Below are 20,704 nucleotides of genomic sequence, written 5' to 3' on the forward strand. Positions count from 1 at the left end.
TTTGCTGACTTTAAGAACGCCCATTTAGGATAGCCGCACGTTTTGAGTGCTTCCTTTACATGTGTGTGTTCCTTCTTTTTTCCTTCAGGCTTAGAGGGAACATGTTCTGCCCGGTGGTGTAGGGTCCTAATTACTCCAAGTTTGTGTTCCAGAGGGTGATGGGAGTCAACAGGAGGTACTCTCCACCATTTGACCTTAGAACTGAAGAAGCTTCTCGGATGAGAGGTGAAACGTCTTCAAGTAACTTAAAGAAGTCCAGACGCTTTTCTTTGCAAGCTCCTTTGACTACGATGACCTGGATGACTGAGAACCTTCACAGACAGATTACTCAAGTCCACTCAGCAGCTTTCTCAGTGAATCATAATAATCTAACAGACTCTGCATTACAAAATGGGATAGTCATTTTAATGTTAGCGATTGATCCACAGCTACACTTTTTCTTCTAAGATAGACATGACTGCAGAAAAATATCAGACCAGGGAAGCTGCAGTTTTTGAATGCAGCTGATGAATTACACATTATTGTATTCAGTTTCATAGATATTGAAACTCCAAAGGCACAGCGTGTAAAATCTCACCGCTACATGTCACAAGATTTTTGATTGCAGTAAACTGAATTCAGTTTTCTTACCTCTCTCAGTTCAAGTGCATAACCCTAGCTACGTTAGCTGCTGTAGGACAAACAAGTCTGGCCACTGTTCTTCTTTGAGTATATTTTTGTTATATGAGTATATTTGATTATTTTTTTGAGTATATCTTGAACGTGTCTGCAGGTAAGTGCTGCGGTTTTCGCCCCTGTTAGCTGCTGTTAGCCTCAATTTGGTGCTTTTAGCTAACATTAAAAAACTTTCTTGGAAGTGGATTTAACATTGTTGTAATCAGAAACTATTTAGAAAGAGTGATTTTTAGGACATTTGAGCCTAACATTAGCTGGTGTAATTTTAACTTATAACCACATGTTGTTGTTGTTTAACTGGCTCACTGTCAGCTGTCCAGAGACAGGTTTGCATGTGTAATCTAGTGACAATAAGTAATTACAATAATAAATGGAATAAATGAGCATGTTTATGCATGTTTTCTCCTGGAGAGACCTATTAGTGGAATACGGTGAGCAGTGCTTTGTGTTTGTGTATCACTAACATTATTCTTGTGTTTTCGACTGTGCATCATTCACTGTAAATAAACTCACCAAACTGAACCTTCAGTGAGTCCACGTACAGTATCTGGTGGTTTCCATGACAGTGAATATTCTACCTTCTCTGTTTTTTGATTTTATCTTATAAATAAAAAAAAAATAAAGGCATAGACCTCCATGAAAGTAAATGTCACTGCATGTAAATAAATATGAAAATACAATCCCCTCCCAAAAGACAAGCAAACAAGAAGACAGGATGCTACAATGTGGCTGTGCAAACACAACTGACTGCTGATAACTACTTCAAGGGAATGAGAGGCAGGTGTGTTTGCAGGTGAGGTTCAAGTGACTGCAGACGAGACCTTCATCGCATAGCAGGGATGGAGGCATGGACTCGTTTTTTTAATGATCTCATATAAGCCTAATGACAACAGGCATTATTAATGTAGCAACTTCATCTCTGTACAACTAATGGGCTAGTACCAACATATCTGACTGCACTGAATCACAATGGTATGTGCTTGATCGTAACACTGAGTTCTGTAACTTTGAGTATTGTATGTATTTCAAATAGAGTGCAGGAAAGAAAAAATTGTTGACATCCAGAGGTTTAAGAACGGGCCAAAAGAAGAATTCAATTCAATTCAGTTTTATTTACAAAGCACCAAATCTCAACAACAGTCACCTCAAGGTACTTTATAGAGTAAGGTAGACCTTACAATAATAAAACCCCCCCCCCCCAACAAAAAAAAAAAATCATCAAAAATCAAGCACTTTGGCAACAGTGGGAAGGAAAAACTCCCTTTTAAAAGGAAGAAATCTCCAGCGGATTCAGGCTCGGGGATGGGTGTCCATCTGCCGAGAATGATAATAACAATAAAAAAAATCTATCCAGTTAATGAATCAGATCCTGCAGATATATTTTTGAGGCCCAAACCACTTAAGAATCTTGCCTTCACTTTCATTTTGAGTGTAAGATGAAAAACAAAGCAAAACAAAGAACCACAGGCTTCTTTTAGACAGGCACTGGAATGATGATTTTAACAGTGACAGTCATCTATACACACACTTTAGCAAAGCTATCTCATACCAAACTTGCTCCTCGCTGGTCTCCCTCGGGACAGATAATCTGTTTGAGAAACAGAGCAAACGTCAACACCGAAAAACTAACACTAGGCTGTAGAAATGATACAGCCAAGCGTAACTAAAAGGTTTTATTCCAACAACACAGACGTCCTCGCTTTGTGATTCACTGCTCTCTGATGTACAGTACTCATTGCTTGATGTTTCCACTTTAGTGTTATTGACCACACTGTTTTGGGAAGAGTGTTACTCAGTTGCTTGTTTTTAATGGTGAATATGTATTGTTGGAATGAAACACTGGAATGTTTTCATAGTCAACCCCTCCATCATTGAACACAAACTCTGAGAATGAAATACATCCAACTGGGACTGGTTAACTGGTATGAAAAAGTTTTGGGCATGAGTTTTTCCCCCCTGTTTTCTTAAATATTGCCGAGGGACAAGAAACACAATAGTGTGTTAGTATCTGAGATTTAATCTCCACCAAGGAGGTTATTTGTCTGGTTGCCTGTTTGCTAGAAGCAACCCTCAAAAACATTATGGATGAACTGGCATGAATGTTGTTAATGAAGGCGGGACTTTATTTTTAAATGAGCTTTTGATCTGGATCCCAGAATCTTTTAAGGACTCATTCACGCTGTGAGATTTGACATTTTGCCACATAGCTTCACAAATATCCTCTAGATGATATTGAACAGTGTGTGAGGACTTCATCCTTTGGGGTGTGGTGTGTGGTGGTCCCTGTACAAGTGACCACCAGAGCAGGAATAGCGACAGAAAATGGAATAAAATGTTCACAAATAAATATCACATTCCCAAAACATGATCACAGACTTATCCTGATCCTTCTGGATTCACAGACTTAATACTCAATGGTAAACGGGGAAATTTCAGCTTCGGAGAAGACATGTTGCCTTGAACGGTTTATACTAGTGATCCCACTTTGAGTAAGTAAGAAAACGAACAAAAAGACCTCAGTAACTGTGACACTATCTAAGGACTTAACAGGACACTTAATAGTAGTTCGTCGTAGACCTCTAGTCTCTCATTATCCGTTCAGTGTAACAGGCAGACTTTATAAAGTTTCTCAGTTACTAGGTGAAATTCAAAGTGGGAAAATACAAATCCCAGATAGCCTTATCAAAGAGTCTACATTAAGAGTGTGACCTACAACACAGGAGTGAATGAGCTGAGCCTGGTTATCTGGTAGCCTCACGCTCTGTGCAAATGCTGGAGTTTAAGAATGGACCAAAGGGAAGACGATAAGAGGGGGGAAAAAGAGACAAAAACGCTAAATCTACCCTGGTTGCTCAGCCATGGAGGCATGCCAAGTTTGTTTTCCTGTAATGTTTGCAGCCCGTGATTTTTGTTGTCTTTGTCCTCCTCTGACTCAAGCATTCCTCAATGGTTTGAGACTAAACTGTGAACAGATAGTGCCAGAAATTAGCCACATCCCAGCAAATCTTCCTCACCAGCAATGAAAACACCCACTCACTTGTAAACAAGTCACATTCCTGGTGTCTAAACTGTCACGTGAACTAACACAGGAGATGTGTTAGTATGATTCAGGCCTGTGCAAAGTGCACATTGTTTTCCTGTGCCAAAACAAAAACAACGCCATGGTAGAAGTGAGGACAGTACTGTTATGTATGCATTCATATTAGAGTGTAGGACACTGCATAGCTGTCATTGACTTTTTCTTGACTTAGTCAAACAAGAAAAATGTTTGATCTTCTTTAAATCAAGTAAAGCTGCTGCACACGTACAACACCGCAAAGAAAATGCACTTTTTAAAAGCATTTATTCTTCAGTGGATGATGTAAGTGCACCCTTGGTCTCAGAAACCACACAGCAAAATCTCCAGTGTTAAATTAACACTGGAGAGTGTCTATATGGGTCCACACCTCTGAGTGTTAAATACAACACTGTTGAGTGTTAAAGACAGTGTTACATGTTTAAAAGTAACCTAGTCAGTTTTGAAGATTAACAATGGCTAACACTGAGCAGTGCTGATTTTCTAACACTGGAAAATAACTCAAAATATTAGAAATATTCTTTTAAACATATAACACTGTCAAAAGTGTTAATTTAACACTCAACAGTGTTGTATTTAACACTCAGAGGTGTGGACCCATATAGACACTCTCCAGTGTTAATTTAACACTGGAGATTTTGCTGTGCAGGATTGCCCCCTGCAATTGAAATCATTTCACCTTTTCTGTTGCAAGTCGAGGTGACCATGGAATTTCACAAGCTTTCGTTTCTTCTTTTTGAGCCATTACTTTGAGGATTTTGCTACTGCTCACAATATGGCTTGAAGGTCGATGTTTGCTTCAACTGGTTTCACATCACCTTCACATCATCTGACAGAATGGCATTAAAAAAGTTATTCGTAAACGTTTCTCACATTCAAATGGGAAAAAACATGAACTACTAGTAGGGATGGGTATTGATAAGATTTTCATGATTCCAATTCCATTTTCGATTCTGTTTAACGATTCAATTCTTTATCGATTCTTTTTTTAAAAAAGAGAACACTAAGGTCGATTAGCTTAGAACTTTGTTTTATATCTTCTCTTTGAACAAGATAGACAATTAGGAGTAACATGGCCTTACAAACCCAACAGTGAGATCTTAAGAGATCCAGCCTACGGCTCTTCAATGGGGTGTCACAGGGTCCCTAGGAAAAAAAAATTGTAAATGTAAAATAATAAAATAAATATTCTTCTGTAGCAATAACAAAGTATAACATAAATTATTCTGTAGCAATTGCACAAGAATATCCAGTAATGTCCCTGCCTACAATTAAACACATTCACTACTGAAAATCGGGGCATCTGCTGTGGCAAGCCTTTGACCACAAACTTAGACACTGCTCGGTGACATTCGTCTATCCTGGCCTGAAAGGAGACGCTACCGGTAGACTGCAGCGAGAACTGCCAGCATCTGAGCCAGCCAGACTCTGTCTGTCTCTCTCATCATGGTCACCTAAATGCACAGTAATGGCAGGTTTTGTAATAAGGCAGATCGCGCTAACATAATATGCACTGTTAGTTGATTATTTACCTGCCGCATTAACGGGAGAGGACGTGCAAACGTTACCGCTGCTGCTGGGTTGAGATTCACGAGCTGAATTAAAAACACGACATTCATTTAAGGTCATTGCGTGTTTTGTGAGCAAATGCTTTTGCATATTCGTAGTGTTTCCTCCCTTAAATGAAATATCTACTTTGCAAGTATTGAAAGTTGCCCTGTTGTCATCCGCTCTCATAACCAAACTTTTGAGCGTTTGAGCCGCCATGTTTCCTGCCAAGTAAATGACGCGCCGCAACGTGGTGATGTCATTCGGGGCGACTGGAATCGATAAGGGAATCGTTTGCCAAACAATTCCAAGGAATTGAAACAGCGGGAACCGGTTCTCAACAAGAACCGGCTTTCGATACCCATCCCTAACTACTAGGCTGCACATTTAAAAGTTTGTTAAAGGTTGTTTTTTCCAAGGCACACCTACAATACTGTCATGATCACTTGATCTGTTCTCAGACTTGTCAAAGCTGGAGCTAAAAAACAACATTTTACAGCTGTTTTCACAGGAGAACTCCCCTTGAAAACCTTTTATATTTTGCACTGGTTGCAAACATAAAGCTCATTGTTTGGCAAACAGATATTCAGTCCACACTCTCGACTGTTTTAGAATTTGATTAAAGAGCAAAGTTTTTCCACCCACTGGATGGTTCACATTGTTACGGGGTGGCCTGCGGAGCGACACCGGTGATGAACAGCAGTGGAAGCAGACATTGCTGTTGAATTTCCAGAAGGGTTCTTGCTTAAAATAACTTCTCACTTGGGTCCTGCATACCACGTCTGGGCCTCCACCCTGCTCCTGCACCTTCAGGTCCACCTCAGGACCGCACTTCCTCGGGTTGAGTTACAGATTGGCGCGTTTCATTTCCAAAATCGACACAGAGTTTGCACAGTATTTCTCTTCTACAAACCCACCTTTGACTCAGAAGCAAACCGTAAAAATTTGTAGAACAACATCAGGTAAAAAAATTTTTTTTTGTTCTCTGGTGAGGTAACCCCCCCCCCAAAATTGTTTTCCATTTTATTTTAATGAGTGTGTCTTAAAACTGATGCAATTTGTTTTTCTTGCTCCATGCAGTGACACAATAAACCCTGGAGGGAGAGCTCCACCCCACCCCAACAATCACACAACCCAAATCAGATAACCTGAGTGACTGGGAGCCACCCCGATGACTCCCTGTTGGGGTTTTGGCCTCTGTTCGTGATTTCTGGGGTGGGACGAGGAGGTGAGGTGGACTGAAGATAAAAGGAGGCTTGGTTGGAGCTCTCTAGTCTATCCCACTCCACTGTGGGGTATTACACACACATGTGCACACTCTCACACACAAAACAGAGATTTCCATGACAATAGTGTTCCAGCCAAAGGGAGTAACAAAGCAGGACGACCACAGTGCCTTTCTCACAGGCCAGGGTACTTGCTCAGTCCTGGCTTGGAGGAATCATCTGTTTTTCTGGTCAGGCCATAAGCCAGAGAAGCCATTTGAGTGACTTCAGAGGGAAGCTGCCCTGCTGGTGGGGCTGTGTAGTCAGCTGAGGAATGAACTGTATGGGATTAGAAAAGACTGGAGGTCAGTTGCTAAAAACATGTTTGCAATATAGAGTAGGTTGTCCTTCCTGTTATTAACTTAATAACTACATGATATCCAATAAGCTAACTGCTAACGTTTAGGAGCTAAAAAGATACTGAGCAATAAAAGGTAGAATTATTCTGTTTACATGGACAGTCAGGGATTATGAATTACAGCGGCTTTGCTGGACAATTCCAATGTGCTGTTCCCAGTTATTCCCAAATTTTGACAGTGAGTCCTGTGTGGCCCTGCATGGAAAAGCCTCCCCAAACCACCTACTGGTCTTTATGAACAATGTTCCAGGCAACATAATGTTCTCCAGCTTCTCCTGACACATGCAAATCTGTCTCATGTGCTCAGCATGAACCTGCTCTCATCTATGAAAAGCACAGGGCACCAGTGGTGAACTTGCCAGTTATGGTATTCTTTGGGAAATGCCAATGCCAGTGTTCATCCTTGCAAAAAGGAAGAGATCCTGGTCCTGCTGATGGGTTAAAGACCTTCTACAGCCCTGTCCAGCTCTATTGGCATAATTGCCTGTCTCCTGGAATCTCCTGTGCTGTGCTACTGTGCTGGGAGATACAGCAAACCTTCTGGCAATGGCATGAATTGATGTGTCATGCTGGAGGATTTGGACTACCCGTGTAACCTCAGTAGGGTTCAGGTGTTACCTCACGCTACCAGTTGTGACACCGATCCTTGGTAAATGCAAAACCAGTGAAAAAGAGACAGAAAAGATGAGCAGGGAAAAATGTCATTCCTGTTTTGCTGCCCCTCTAGTTCACCCATTCTGAATTTTAACTAACCAGATCAATATCCCAGAAGTTAAAGTGATTTGATGCTTTAATGTGATTAAAAGTGTCCCTTTACTATTTTTGAACACAATATTAAATCTGTTACTATCTCCAAAATCTAACCTTTGCATGTTTTCTTCAAGGTTCTTTATTTGTCTTTATCTTGGGCAGGTCTCTCTTGAAATAGAGATTCTAACCTCAGTGATTTTTATTAAACCTGGATAAATAAACCACAATTAATAAAATAAATAATAAGTATATAATTAACAGACCAGGCTGTAACTAAAACTTTAGGGAATTATCATCATAGCAGAATGAGTGCCAATTTCTAATTGATATCATCCGCACTGTTTATTGTCACACACTGGGCAGCACTAAGCAACATAAAACTATCATCTGTTATCTACCAGCTGTTTGTGTGTGAATGAAAGGCCTTTCTACTCTCAGGACCAACTGCTACAACAGGGTTGTGTTTCACTCCTCTGGCCCCGGCCCAGCATGTACCGGCCATACACGTGGCCCACGGGGACCACCTCAAAACCTCCTCTGACAGCTGTGGGCAAGTGCAGAGTTGCTATTTGTGTGTTCAGACTGAATCTTAGGCGATACTTTTACAATACGGACACATGTATTGAGTATCATTTATTTTAGTGCCGCATGCATGCAGTTCATTCCTTTCATTTATCATTATCATTCCAGGAGAGATAAATAAACAATAAATCAAAATATGACACGTTTGGTGTTTACAACTGCATCAGTACTGCAGGAACTCCCAAAGGAATTTGAATCTTTGCAATAACGCAGCGACTTTCAGTTCCATGTGCCAGGGTCTAAATTAGGTTCTAATGACCTTAAACAGTCCCTGCTTGGGGCCAGTATAAGTACAGAACTTGGAGTTTGGCGGGCAGTGCTGAACACTTCTGATTGGTCAGGTACACATCTTTGTGTTTTTTCACCGCTTACTGGATTCAAGGGGAGCAGCTGCCTGTGAAAATGGCGGGTAAAACCAGCACGGACTAATTTTGACTAATCTTTGCAGGTCTTTGGACTTTTGGAAGGGAGGAGGATATGCAGACAATCATAGTTCTGCAGAACCCCTGCTTACAATTTCAGAGCACTGTGGATGGAAACACAGTGCATTTGTTTAATTTCTGTATCTGCAACCCTGAAGGGAACAAAAATGCTAATCTGACTGTTTAATCATGGCAACAGGGTATGAGCTGCAGAGCATTCATTCAGAAGAGGTCAAAACTCCAGCAGCACACCTGCCAACAGGGTTATAGCTAATCACATCCACATTTATACCATATCCTAGTTTAAATCCTGTCTGGGTTTTATTCTGACGCTGATCAAAGCCACAAAGCTAAATGTGTTGGTGGATGAAGCTGTTCTTTGTACTGTAATTGTACTGTACTGGAAGTTTGGCCTCTTCAAAGGCCGACGTGTGTCACAACTTTCAGCACTGGAGTGGGAGATGTCATGGGAAGGTGGGAACAGCACGCCCTGAAAGGCATTCAGTATCAATACTGAATGCTGGTATTGGTATCGGATCTATACTGGTGCAAGAGGGTCGATACCTTACAGTACCTTCCGATTAAGTTCAGTACTTAGCCCACTGAACCGTGTTAATTATTGTTATTCTTTTGGAAATAAAAAAAATATCCCTCAAACATGAACTATGAAAAATGTCCGGCCCTTTTTGTGTTGACTGACCCCAAATCAGCTTCTGCACATTTACATTTCAGGCCTCCAAAAAATTAATTAAGAACTGAAAGGTGTGTTTTGTTGTATTAACTAATTATTGTGGAAATTACAATGATTTATTAGTCAGTGAAATGTGTTCAGAATTTTCAAATGAATGAGGATTCATCTCATAAATCATGACACGCTGCTCGCTCCTATATAAGCTGCCTTTATTTGTTAGAATGTGTGTGAATGTGTGTGTGAATGGGTGGATGACTGGATATGTAAAGCGCTTTGGGGTCCTTAGGGACTAGTAAAGCGCTATATAAATACAGGCCATTTACCATTTTTTTTTTAGAAGTATCGGCAACACTGGCTCTGTATTCCTTGGTATCAGATTGATACCAGAATGAGCATTACCACACAGCACTAGCATCCAGTTTAGGTAAGTTCCTTTGTTGTGTGCTCTTTGCTGTGTGTCGACAACTGCTGGAGTCTGTAGATATTGTAACCTGAATAAAATCCAAAGCAAACAAAGTGACTCAGAGCCTGCATATAAGAACTAAAGCCAATGTCAACACAGTCCAACTCAGTCCCTTATTGAAGGTTAACACACAACGTTATGCTGTTAAACTCAAAGAGGCTGGAAATAATGCTGACTTAACTAGTTGAAGCTTTCATTATGAATTCACTTTATCTACAAGTTTTTAATAAAAGACTGGTCAAGTTTTGGACAGAAAAGGAGAAGATCATTTCTCCTTTTCTTCTTAAAAGACAAACAAGCAATTTTGCCAAAAATTCAAGTGCATGTCTTTGCGTGTTTTTCAGATTTGGCAACTTTGACTGGAGGAAAAAGGGTGCGTGTGCGTGTGTTTGTTCTCCAACTCTGCATGCACAACAAAAATCTGATGTGTCACTTTTTCTAGCCCCTTGAAATCACAGTTGAACTTCAAGCATTTCTTTTCTTTTTTTAATGGTATCTCAAGAATGGTAACGCCTTCCTCCCTCCTTCATGTGTTTTCATTCTTGTAGGGCTTTTGGGAGGGAGGAGGAGCCAGCTTGTTCCAAACCAAGCAATTGTTGGCTTACTTTCTTCAACCTGGTCAAAACTTAAAAAAAGGAGTCCTGCTTTAAGAAACATCTTTAGGTTAAGATTGTGAAGCAGGAAGAGGGGATCCTGTGGTTACAGAGAAACAGCCTCTGCTGGGATACAATCAGATCTGTGGGTGGTGTCCACTTAGCATCAGGAGAAGGAAATGATTTCTCCCACAAAGAGGGTTTGCATGTTTTGGCAGCAGTGCTGAGATCTACAACACCGCAACCTTTTTGGTGCCAGAACTAAAATTCCTTCTCCAACAAGTTTGTTATCAACACTACAGGGCAGCACATACCCCAGTTTGAACTTAGGGGTTGGCTCGACACACACACACCAATCCAGATTCCTTTTCATCATTTCATTTTCAGTTTCTTCAAGTTTGTTTTCTAAACTTCTTTCGGTTTTGGGGAAGTTATTTAGCAGTCCTCATTTTTTTCTGTATTCCTTTAAAAAATACATTTATCTTGCCAGAGCGCGCGACTTGTCATGCGCGGCGCTCCTCTGAGTTATGACCTAAGCACACACATGTGGAGGAACAGCTGTGCCAGGTAGCTTATGAAACCTGCGTGACGTGAGCTCGAATCCGAGCTGCAGCGCACCAATGAGAAGCCGGGAGAAGACAGCAGAGCACATGAAACGTAAGGAGCTCGGAGAAAGCATGAATGCAAAGGCCATTCACTGGAAAGAGTGACGGATGGAGACAGAGTGAGCTTTTGAATGTGAGCTCACAAATTCAGGAACACTTCAGCCCTCCACACTGGCCACCTGCACCCTAACGCCACCTGGTGGCCAAAAAGGGAAACATTTCAATTCAATTTTATTTATATGGGCCAAATCACAACAACATATAAGGGATCAGTCAAGGAACTTCTCTCTGGGGTAATCTCGTTAAAAAGAAAGTCTCTTTGTAGAAATCACTTTGTTTATGCCTGTAAATATCAAAACAAGCACATGAGCAGCAATGCAGGATGATTTGATTTCACATTTGTAACTGGCAAACTACTTAGTGGGAAAGTGCAGACTTCCTCTATTCCAGAATGCAGCAGAGTCTGGTTGGCCAAAATGAAATTTAAACGGCTCACTTCTGAAATTCAGAAACATCTGTCATAAACATTTATGTTTATAGTTTTGCTTTATGGTTCAGCTTAGAGCCCAGTGATCCAGTAGTGTCCAAGAGTGTAATAAGCACTAACTTAATATTAATGTTAACTAAATATTAACTAAAGCATGGAAGAAGTGGGGTTACTGGTAACTGTATTTTGCAGTCTTGGCACTTATAAAAGTCAGACAGATTAACGAACACAGGTTTTGTTGCGCAAACATTTTATTTCCATTAGTACTGAGAAATAAAGTCCGAGACATACTGAGGCTTTAAAGGACATTTCTACTGTTCCAGAAACAAGTTTTCTCCTAATAGTGCTATTTATTGTTGTGAATGCACCTGCAGTTTACAGATAAGTTTCATCTCTGACAAAATACACATAGCCTGAATATGAATTGATGCGTGGGGAATGACAGAAATAATAAATAATGAATGAGGAGAGGAGGTGGTGATGAAACCTGCAGTAAGCAGGAAACAGAGAAGTGACGGGCACCTGCACAAACACACACACACACACGCACACGTCATATCTATATCATTTCAGTCTAGCTGAATGTAGTTACATGTACGTACAGAATACCTTATGATGCAAAACATGATATACACTCTCCCCTTGCCACTTTATTAGTTATATCTGTGAAATCTATCCATGCCACTGCAACAGCTGTGCCTATTTTTTTCAGTGTTTTTTGACCTCAAAGTATTATGAAAGCATGGGACAAATATCACCCCACAGTATGTGTGTGAGAGCTTTGTAAAAGTGTAAAAGAATCAAAGGCTGAAGTCTTTTACTGGACTGGAATAAATCTCACAGTGTAAATAAAGTGGTCCACGGGTTTAGATTTCAAAATGTTAATAGGGCCCAAAACCGTACTCTAAATCACAATATTTACACATAAAACAGGAAAAGATGCTGCAGGAGGGAAACTAACTTTTCCTTTACTCAGTACGCTACAAAAATAGACGATCAATAGAAGAAGAATACTCCATTGTATATTCAGTATATGACTAGAAAAACAAAGCTGTCATTGGTAGACAGCATGAGGAAAAATGTACAGCAAATAATCAAACAGTTTTAAGAAAATAAGTTGTTTAAGTCTTTTTTTTTTCTTTTTTTAGAGGATCAAAAGTTGTATCCAGTATTTTTTATTGTGCACTTTCACTTCCTCTTGCTGTGTTTCATTTACCTTAAAAAAGATAAGCGTCACAGGTCAGAGTGACCAAAAAAATGCACATTAAAAAGAAGTTTCCAATTTACAGTAGCACTCCTCTTAGTTTTAGTATACATATATATATTTATAGATAAAAGTTGAAAATAACTTCTATGTATTCCACTTACATATGGAATGCTTAAAAGCGAAACTAGCTTCCAAAGACCTCCTGTCAGCTACCTCTTTAATCAGCATAACCTAACAAGTGGATTGTTATATTTATTATTCCCAGTACAGTACCAAATATTATTATAGCCAATATTTTATTCATTTCATAATTGCAAACCCAGGAACTGGAAACATCTCATTCTGAGATGACCTCACACCCGCCTGTCGGCCAATGCGGATGTCTTAAAGTCCAGCATCACTGAAATAACGTCCTGCCTGCGGTCTGCAGACTGTGTAGTGTGTATTTATGCGGTCAGTGCTGTGCCAGTCCAGTAAATATTTACAAGTATTTTGGAAGCATTTAGAAACAATAACATATGGCAGATGATGGCGTGACTCAGAGCTAAATCCAGTTCATTTTGTGCGCGCTGTCACAAGGGTTTGATTATAAACGCCTTTTAAATAAGCGTCTTTTCTCTGTAAAATTAAAGTCAAATCAAATCACGATGAGATTAAAGTTCTGCATTTCAGGGAAACACGTGTATTCAGTCACTAGATGGAAAGCTTGGTACAGCTTTTTTATTTGTGTATTCAGTACAGCAAGTAGACCATTAGCTTAGCTTTGCCTAACTTAGCATAAAGACTAAAAATGAGATGAAACTCGAGACTTTAGCTTTAGTTCATGCTTTGATCATTGACATGCGATGTAGCGAAATGGTATCAGTCTTTTTATCTGTCCTTTTCAGTAAGAAAGTGAATGAAGGCGTGTTGGCCTTTAAACTAGATTTAGCCCTGAGGTGCAAGGACCTTTAAACAATTAAAACAAAGAGGCAGTTTTCCATCTTCTTGAAAATATTGCATTTCATTTCATAGTCATCACCTAACACGTTTAGCTTTCCTGAACCAAGAAAATAAATCTGACCAAATCCAGGACTTGAAAATTTCTAACCGCTCACTGAATAATGTCAGCTTACGATAAATATGGAATACACAGACAGAGCACAACCTAAATACTTCTTTTCAAACATATGGCATGTTTATGTCTTAACGTGCGATCTGTGACAAAGAGGAATGATAAAACTAAAATAAATAGACATGGCCCGAGCACCTGTAGATAAGAAACTGCCTGTTTCTTTGCCAATAAGTATTCAGTGTTTCATTGCCTGAGAATCTGTCCAGAGTTATGCTGAGTTGAGTAAAGGGCTTAAACAAAATTAGCCTCGTATAAACTGCTGCTTTTAATACTGAGAGGAATGATTTGAGGAGACTTCCCAATACTCCCTCTGTGTCCGATCTCAGAGTGCTTCAGACCCAGTACTGGTTCTTTTTCAAGGCCGGGTTTGTTGTCCGACAGTGCTGCAACAGCTCAGGGTCTGCGTCTTTGGAGTCCATCTTGGACATTGGGATGTTATTGGCTGGGTCAGTTTTGCGAAAGGTCTCTGTGGTGGCCACCTCGCCATTTTTGGGCTTGGATGCTGCCGTCTGGACATTGTGCTTACCCGTCTTGTTTTTGCGAATCAGATAGTAGGCCAAGACAGCCGCCAGTAGCAAGAGAATGAGGATTACCATGATAGGGATGATAATAGGCCAGATGTTACTGCGCTTGGCAGCTTGTGGTCTTCCATATGAGCCAGATCCAGAAGCTGTAGTGGCATCTCCGTGGGGCCAGAGAGGGCTAACTGGAGTGACTTGAGGGATCCCAGGAAGATGATCAATGTCTTTGGAGGGAATCCTCAACAGAGTGACAGGGTAAATTCCAGAGGCATTGTAGGGACCGGTTTGGAAGGAAAGCACACATTCTGCAGGAGGGACCCCGTGAGCTTTGAGCAGGAAGCGAGCCTCATCCTGAGTGGCAGCACTAGGTGATCCAGAAGAGCCATTTAAGATTTCCATAGCTACACGACCCTCATCCAGGTCCTTTTGGCTAAACGACTTCACTGAGTCACCTGCGTTTGGGCCTCCAGACTTTACAAACCGAGCACCTCTCGGTTGCTGGATGACAGTGAACGTTGGGGTAACTTTAGTCTTGTTGGCGAGGGATGTTGCATCTAGAAGCTTTTTATCCAGTTGGACAAGCGCACCCTGGGGTAAGAGAGGATCCCTAGCAATGTTGGCCAGAGGTTGCACAGTGATGTTGAGGACAGAGGAAATGTTAGCAGCCCGGCTGCGGGCTGTAAATGAAACACTGTCTCGGGGTGAAGTGGACTTGACAAAGCGGACACTGACTCGGCCTTCCTTAATCAGTTTCTGGGTAAAAGCAGATGTAGGCTGCCGGTCTACCATGACAGCGGCGTACTTGGGAGCACTTGTGATTTTATAAAGGATGTCCTCCTCAATAGGGCCACCAGTGCTGACCTTCAACATCTCTTCAGTCACTAAGGTCTCATCGTTGCCCTGCTTCACCTTGATCTCAGGGGCTATGTCAAGAAGCAGGGTGTGGGCCAGTACGACGATGTGCAGCATGTATGCTTCGGTTTGGTGTTCTCCATCTGATACTACGAATTCCATGATGCTATCTACAAGGCTGTTGTCACTGTAGAAGCCCACCTCTCCACGATTGACCATCTCTTGTGTGAATTCAGAGATTGCCTCCATTGTGCCTGAGTCAACTAGTCGACCATTGCTAGGTGCTTTGGTCACCTTGAAGTGCACCTCATCTGGAGGACTGTCCTCATCATGAGTGTTAAGTTGTCTCTGGGTCAAGAGGGTCATGGAGCCTTGAAGAACCTCAAAGAGTGTTTCTGTAGTGACTAGTTCAGGGGGGTCTGAGCCCCTCCGTTTGATTGAGATGTTAAAGACTTCCTCCAGGACCACAGACTTAGCAGGTGAGGCCAAACTACGGCCCTCAGACTTAAGACGGGCTCTGAAAGCAAAGCTGTCAGACGAGTCTGCCAGATCATCATGGACATACTCCACCTTTCCTTGAATGACATCTTCTTGCATGAAGGACGGGGTATTACGGGGCAGGTCCTGACCATCCAGCATGATACGACCACGACCGGGGAAACGCTTAATTTCAAAAATGACATCCACTTCCCCTCGGTTTTCTTCTGGTAGGCTAGCCAGAAGGTTGGAAGCATCAAGAATTGAATCATCGATGGTTTTTCTGTGACCCTGCACAATATCCAGACCTAAGCAGAAAAAACACAAACGAAGAGAAATGTTAAATTTAATCCAGTTGTTTTTTTCCCCCAAAGATACCTACTATTTATTTTTGTCTGTCTCCTGTTGATATTTAATTATGCAGGAGATTGAATCTGGAATACATTTGGAGAGACAGATGGAGCAGGGGGCTTATTGTTTTGGCAGCAACAGAAGTACGGCTGACAGGTCCCTTTGTGACTTCAGACTCTTAATAGTAAATTACTGTAAAGAATAAGGAAGAGAATCTAAAATGAAGAACAAGCTGCAACTCACCAGCACATTCCCCAGAAATAGAACTTTTTTTCTTCCCTACTCAGTAACAAACGCGTGGTTGCTGGGTGAATTACAGTATTTTTCCAAAATGTCTGAGCACAGTTTTAATTTGAATTTTTTAACCAAAAACAAAACAACATATCCTAGAAATAGCATCTCTTTTTTGAAATGTATCACTAAACATTTATATGTAAAGTGTGAGAATGACAAGCTGCATTCAAATCATCACTGATCCACATTATTTGAATCTTTGTGCTCTCTCCAAAGATATCAGCAATTACAGCATTGTGCTGTATTCACCAACATATTCAGTGACTCTTACAACACTTCGCAAAATGCCAGCTCCAGGATACAATAAAAAAGACAAAAACTATTTTAAAGTGCTGCAGGAACGCTCTGCACTCAAACACACAAAGTAACCCTTTTTACTTTTACAGCATACAACAATGTGTGGTAAGGATAAACTCAGCTAACTAACAGAAAAATACTTGAAATGTCTGTTTTAATAATGACTTCGCTGGAGTCTTCTAATGGTGCTTCACAGATGCAGACTCTCATCTCTGCTTCCTAACATCTGTGCACATGTATTCATAATATGTATGCTTTTGGTAAGTACCAGAGTGATCATTTAGGCAGGCTCTCATTTATCAGTGTGGCCTGTGAAAAAAAACATGCAATTTACTTAATTGAAAGTGTTGCATATGTCCCTCATTTCATCATTTACCTTTGTTCCTCCACAGCTGTGAGGAGATGTTGCTGTGAGCAGCATAGTAAGACACGGTTATGGGCAGGATGTGATGGACGTCTGATGCTGACTGGGACAAGAGCTCGATGGAGTCCTTCACTGCCCAGAATGGTTTCTCGGGTAGCTGGTGCTCATAGTAGACCATTCCTGACTCCAGCTGTGCATCAGAGGAAGCGAAAACAGAAGGTGGTAAGTTGTTTCAAATAAATCATTTCTTAATTTGGCGATCACTTCAAAGCAAGTTTTATTTTAGCAGATACTTTATTTATTTATTTCATTCCAACTAACTTTTGTAGAATCTGATAGAAATGTCGAGGATTCATTATCTGACATGTGGCTCACTGCAGTCAGTCACTTGTTTGCTTGACTAACTTTATAGGCAAAGACTGGTATTTTAGCTCGGTAAGATATTTTTATTTGGAGCAGTGGTTTGGCTCAGCTCAGCTGGATTGCCTGAAGTCACTGTTGCCTCTTCTCTCTCTCTCTCTCTCTCTCTCTCTCTCTCTCTCTCTCTCTCTCAAACAAACACAGAAAGGTGCACATATGAATTTCTGCATGCAGGAAAAAAGCAAACACACGCTGCCGAATAACTCAAATCATCAAATGCTTTCGGCTTGACGACGTGTTAGATTTTCTGTCACAGTCCAAAAGGAGCAGTTTTCGGGGAAAGAATTTGTTCTCATGCTCGTCCAAGCACGGTCAGATGTCAAGAATGGAAATGAACAGATAGTCTTGATCCGACTGTTGCCAACACAGCTGCACGTGTGGTGCTGCTAAACTATCGACGCCGTGTGCCTCATAATCCTAAACCAAAGCCATTAAAAGCTAAAATTAGCATCAGTAAAGTTTCAATATTCTTTATTTTTTGTAATCTGAATATTTGGTTATATAATAATAATAATGCTAGACAAATAAACATAAACGTGGTTATGGAACAGCGGAGCTCTTTGGAATCAAGAACCCCACCCTGATGAAGGGTGTTGCCAAATTGGTTTTAGCCACAAAAAGCCAAAGAGATTTTATTATACTAAGAAATCCTTACTTTCTGCCCTTTCCATCTCTGCCCATTGCATGTAGACTTAACAGTCATAAAGGTACAGGCAGAGCAAAGCTGCACACACCTACTCTTCAAACAATATTAAAAGAATTAAAAGGATATCAATGAAACAAAAACTCCTAATACCAGTGAGACATCACTAGCAACGATGCCCCCTGGTGGGAAAGAAATGTTCATGCTTCACATGTTGTCAGTTTGAAAGAAAAATACATTCAGATTCAACTAACTGCAGTTACAGACATGAACGTGGAACAAACAAAAAGGGGAGTTTAGACAGCATTAGACAGTAAAGCTCATCATTCATGACTTTCAGGGCTAATAACTTTTGAGTTGCTTTCCTTATGAAAATACAGTTATTGCTATCATCATGAATATGCTTCCTATTTAAGTAGTAGATTACAATTAATTTGACAAAAAATACATATACATTTACAAATCATTCCTTATCTGGATCTGTGAAGATGCTGATAGGGAACGTAGGAAGGAAAGGAATGTGGATTGCAAAGTTATCTTTCATAAATATCTAAAAAGAGCATTATTAAATGCTACGTCCAGTTGAACAGAATCAACTTGTGAACAGAATCAACTTTTTGGGAGAGCGTTATTAAATTCTCCCCAAAACAGTCCAAATAAACCTTTGGAGACAAAGTTAGATCGGGAATCCTGAGGTGGAGAAGAGGGATAGTAGATTTACTGGACAAAGGATGTTGAACAGACAGGAGGAAAAGAAGGATACCATTCATGGATGGAGTGAAGGAGGACAGAGGGCTGGTGTGGCAGAAGAGGTGTTCTCAAATCTTGTTTGAACATTTGCTAAAACTGGACAGCATTGTTGCTTGGTTAACAGCAACCGACACCACTAATTTGTTCCTTGGAGCCAAAGTACAAACTGAAACATTTAGTGCCAGCAATCAGAGGGCTGTACAAGAGGCTGGTTTTCAGGAAGCAAAAACAACACCGAAAAACCAGCACTATTGATTGTCTGAGAACATTTAATACAGCAAGAAGACATTTTCTATCATGTCAAAAAGGTATGGGCGTATGCAGAGGAAATAAAACTGTACATAAAACTGCACAAGTTGATCCTGTGCTGCCAGCTTGTGCTGATAGGATTAGCTGTCTTACACGCATGGAAGCAGTTTTATGTCTTATATCTCCCATGTGCGCTTGATGGTCTGTGCAACAGATGAGTGACGTGCCTTTTACAGCTGTCACTTCTTAGACACGCGGACCTGCTATTAATAGTGATGTTAAATCTCAAAGTAAAGAGGATTTACTCTGCAAAAAAGAACAGAAATACATATTTTCACTGAACCCCAAAACTCTAAAAGTAATTATTAAAAGGAGATAACATTAAAGGATCTAACACACATTTTTGTTTCAATTTCATTTCATGGTTTATTATGTCGATCTATATCTCCCTGCTAACATAAAATCATTTACAACTTCTGATAAACAGAAAGGAAAACGTGTTAAATGTCTCCTAAAGGAAACATATGCCAGAAATGCATATTTCGCAGCTCCCGCAGAAAAAGCAATCACCTGTGATTGTGAGAATTGACTAATTTCCTCGTACTGGTTCCTGTCATTGGCCAGGATGAGTCTTCCCAAACGAGGCGGGCGGAAAAGCGAGTAGCTTATCTCATTTCCATCCCCACTGGTTACAGCCCCCACATTGGCGCTTGTGATGGGCTGCCTTGTTCCTGTGAAAAGACAAACACACACACACATAGACAAGCGGTCCTCTGATGAGTGCTGATGACTCTACTGAATGTGGCCTCTTTGCAGTCTAGTTCAGCTTGTAAAATTACAGCCCCAAACTTTAGAGGTTTCTTTAACTCATGCACAGGGCAGATGAGCTTCCTGATGTGGAGAGCATGAAATGTGTCAGATGGAGCCACGTTTTAAATACACTATTGTCTGATTGTTTCATCTGCTCAGAAGCACAAACAAAGGAGAAAGGTGCCATATTTCTGGATTTTAATGTTCACAAATCATCATGACTACTCCTGTAGCCTCTCTGCTCTGTGTATGTGTGCAGCTCAGTCTGCTGTTGGTTAAAACCAGACCTTATAGAAGGGGTGTCAAACATGAGGCCCGGGGGCCAGAATCGGTTCGACAAAGACTCCAATAAGGCCCACTGGACGAATGTGGAAAATGTGAAAGAGTATACATTTTGGACTCTTAACTGTATTGTCAGATGTTTTTAGAGCCAAGCGATTCATACTACACCAAAGTAATTAAGTAACAAAAAAACAATGCCATGACAGAAATGTTGCTGTTTTTTCAGTCTGCTATTGAACAATCGACAACTTTTTTTCTTACGATTCGAGCACAAATAACCTACTACAGCAGCATTTCTTTGTCATGTATAAAAAGTGTAAACTGTATTGTTGAAACTGCAATGTCTCATGGATTAAATGCACTGATGAACTTCTTTATACTGACAGAAAGGGGTGTTTCACTGGCTTGATCCACTTAAGATCAATCATATGTGGCCCATGATGTAAAATGAATTTAACACAGACAGGAAGGCAAAGGAAATGGAAATAGCATGGACCCAGCAAGCTGTTACTGGCTGAGGGATTCACACCCACCCACACACTTCCTAAAGAGTGTAAG

General features: G+C 40.7%; 1 protein-coding gene across 1 annotated transcript in view; it reads right to left on the reverse strand.

Annotated features, from left to right (window-relative positions):
• Nucleotides 1-11,748: 11,748 nt before the first annotated feature.
• The window catches only part of cspg4 (chondroitin sulfate proteoglycan 4), a 75,640-nt gene continuing 66,684 nt past the window's right edge, over nucleotides 11,749-20,704 (reverse strand). Inside the window, exons 9-11 of the mRNA XM_005931715.3 lie at nucleotides 19,625-19,785; nucleotides 17,005-17,182; nucleotides 11,749-15,994 (exon numbers count right to left, since the gene is read on the reverse strand). Coding sequence (XP_005931777.1) covers nucleotides 14,169-15,994; nucleotides 17,005-17,182; nucleotides 19,625-19,785 — 2,165 coding nt within the window. The 3' untranslated portion in view covers nucleotides 11,749-14,168. The remainder of the gene's footprint in view (nucleotides 15,995-17,004; nucleotides 17,183-19,624; nucleotides 19,786-20,704) is intronic.

Source organism: Haplochromis burtoni, unplaced genomic scaffold (genome assembly GCF_018398535.1).
Source record: "Haplochromis burtoni strain Fernald_Lab_line unplaced genomic scaffold, NCSU_Asbu1 Contig_145, whole genome shotgun sequence".
Lineage (NCBI taxonomy): Eukaryota > Metazoa > Chordata > Actinopteri > Cichliformes > Cichlidae > Haplochromis > Haplochromis burtoni.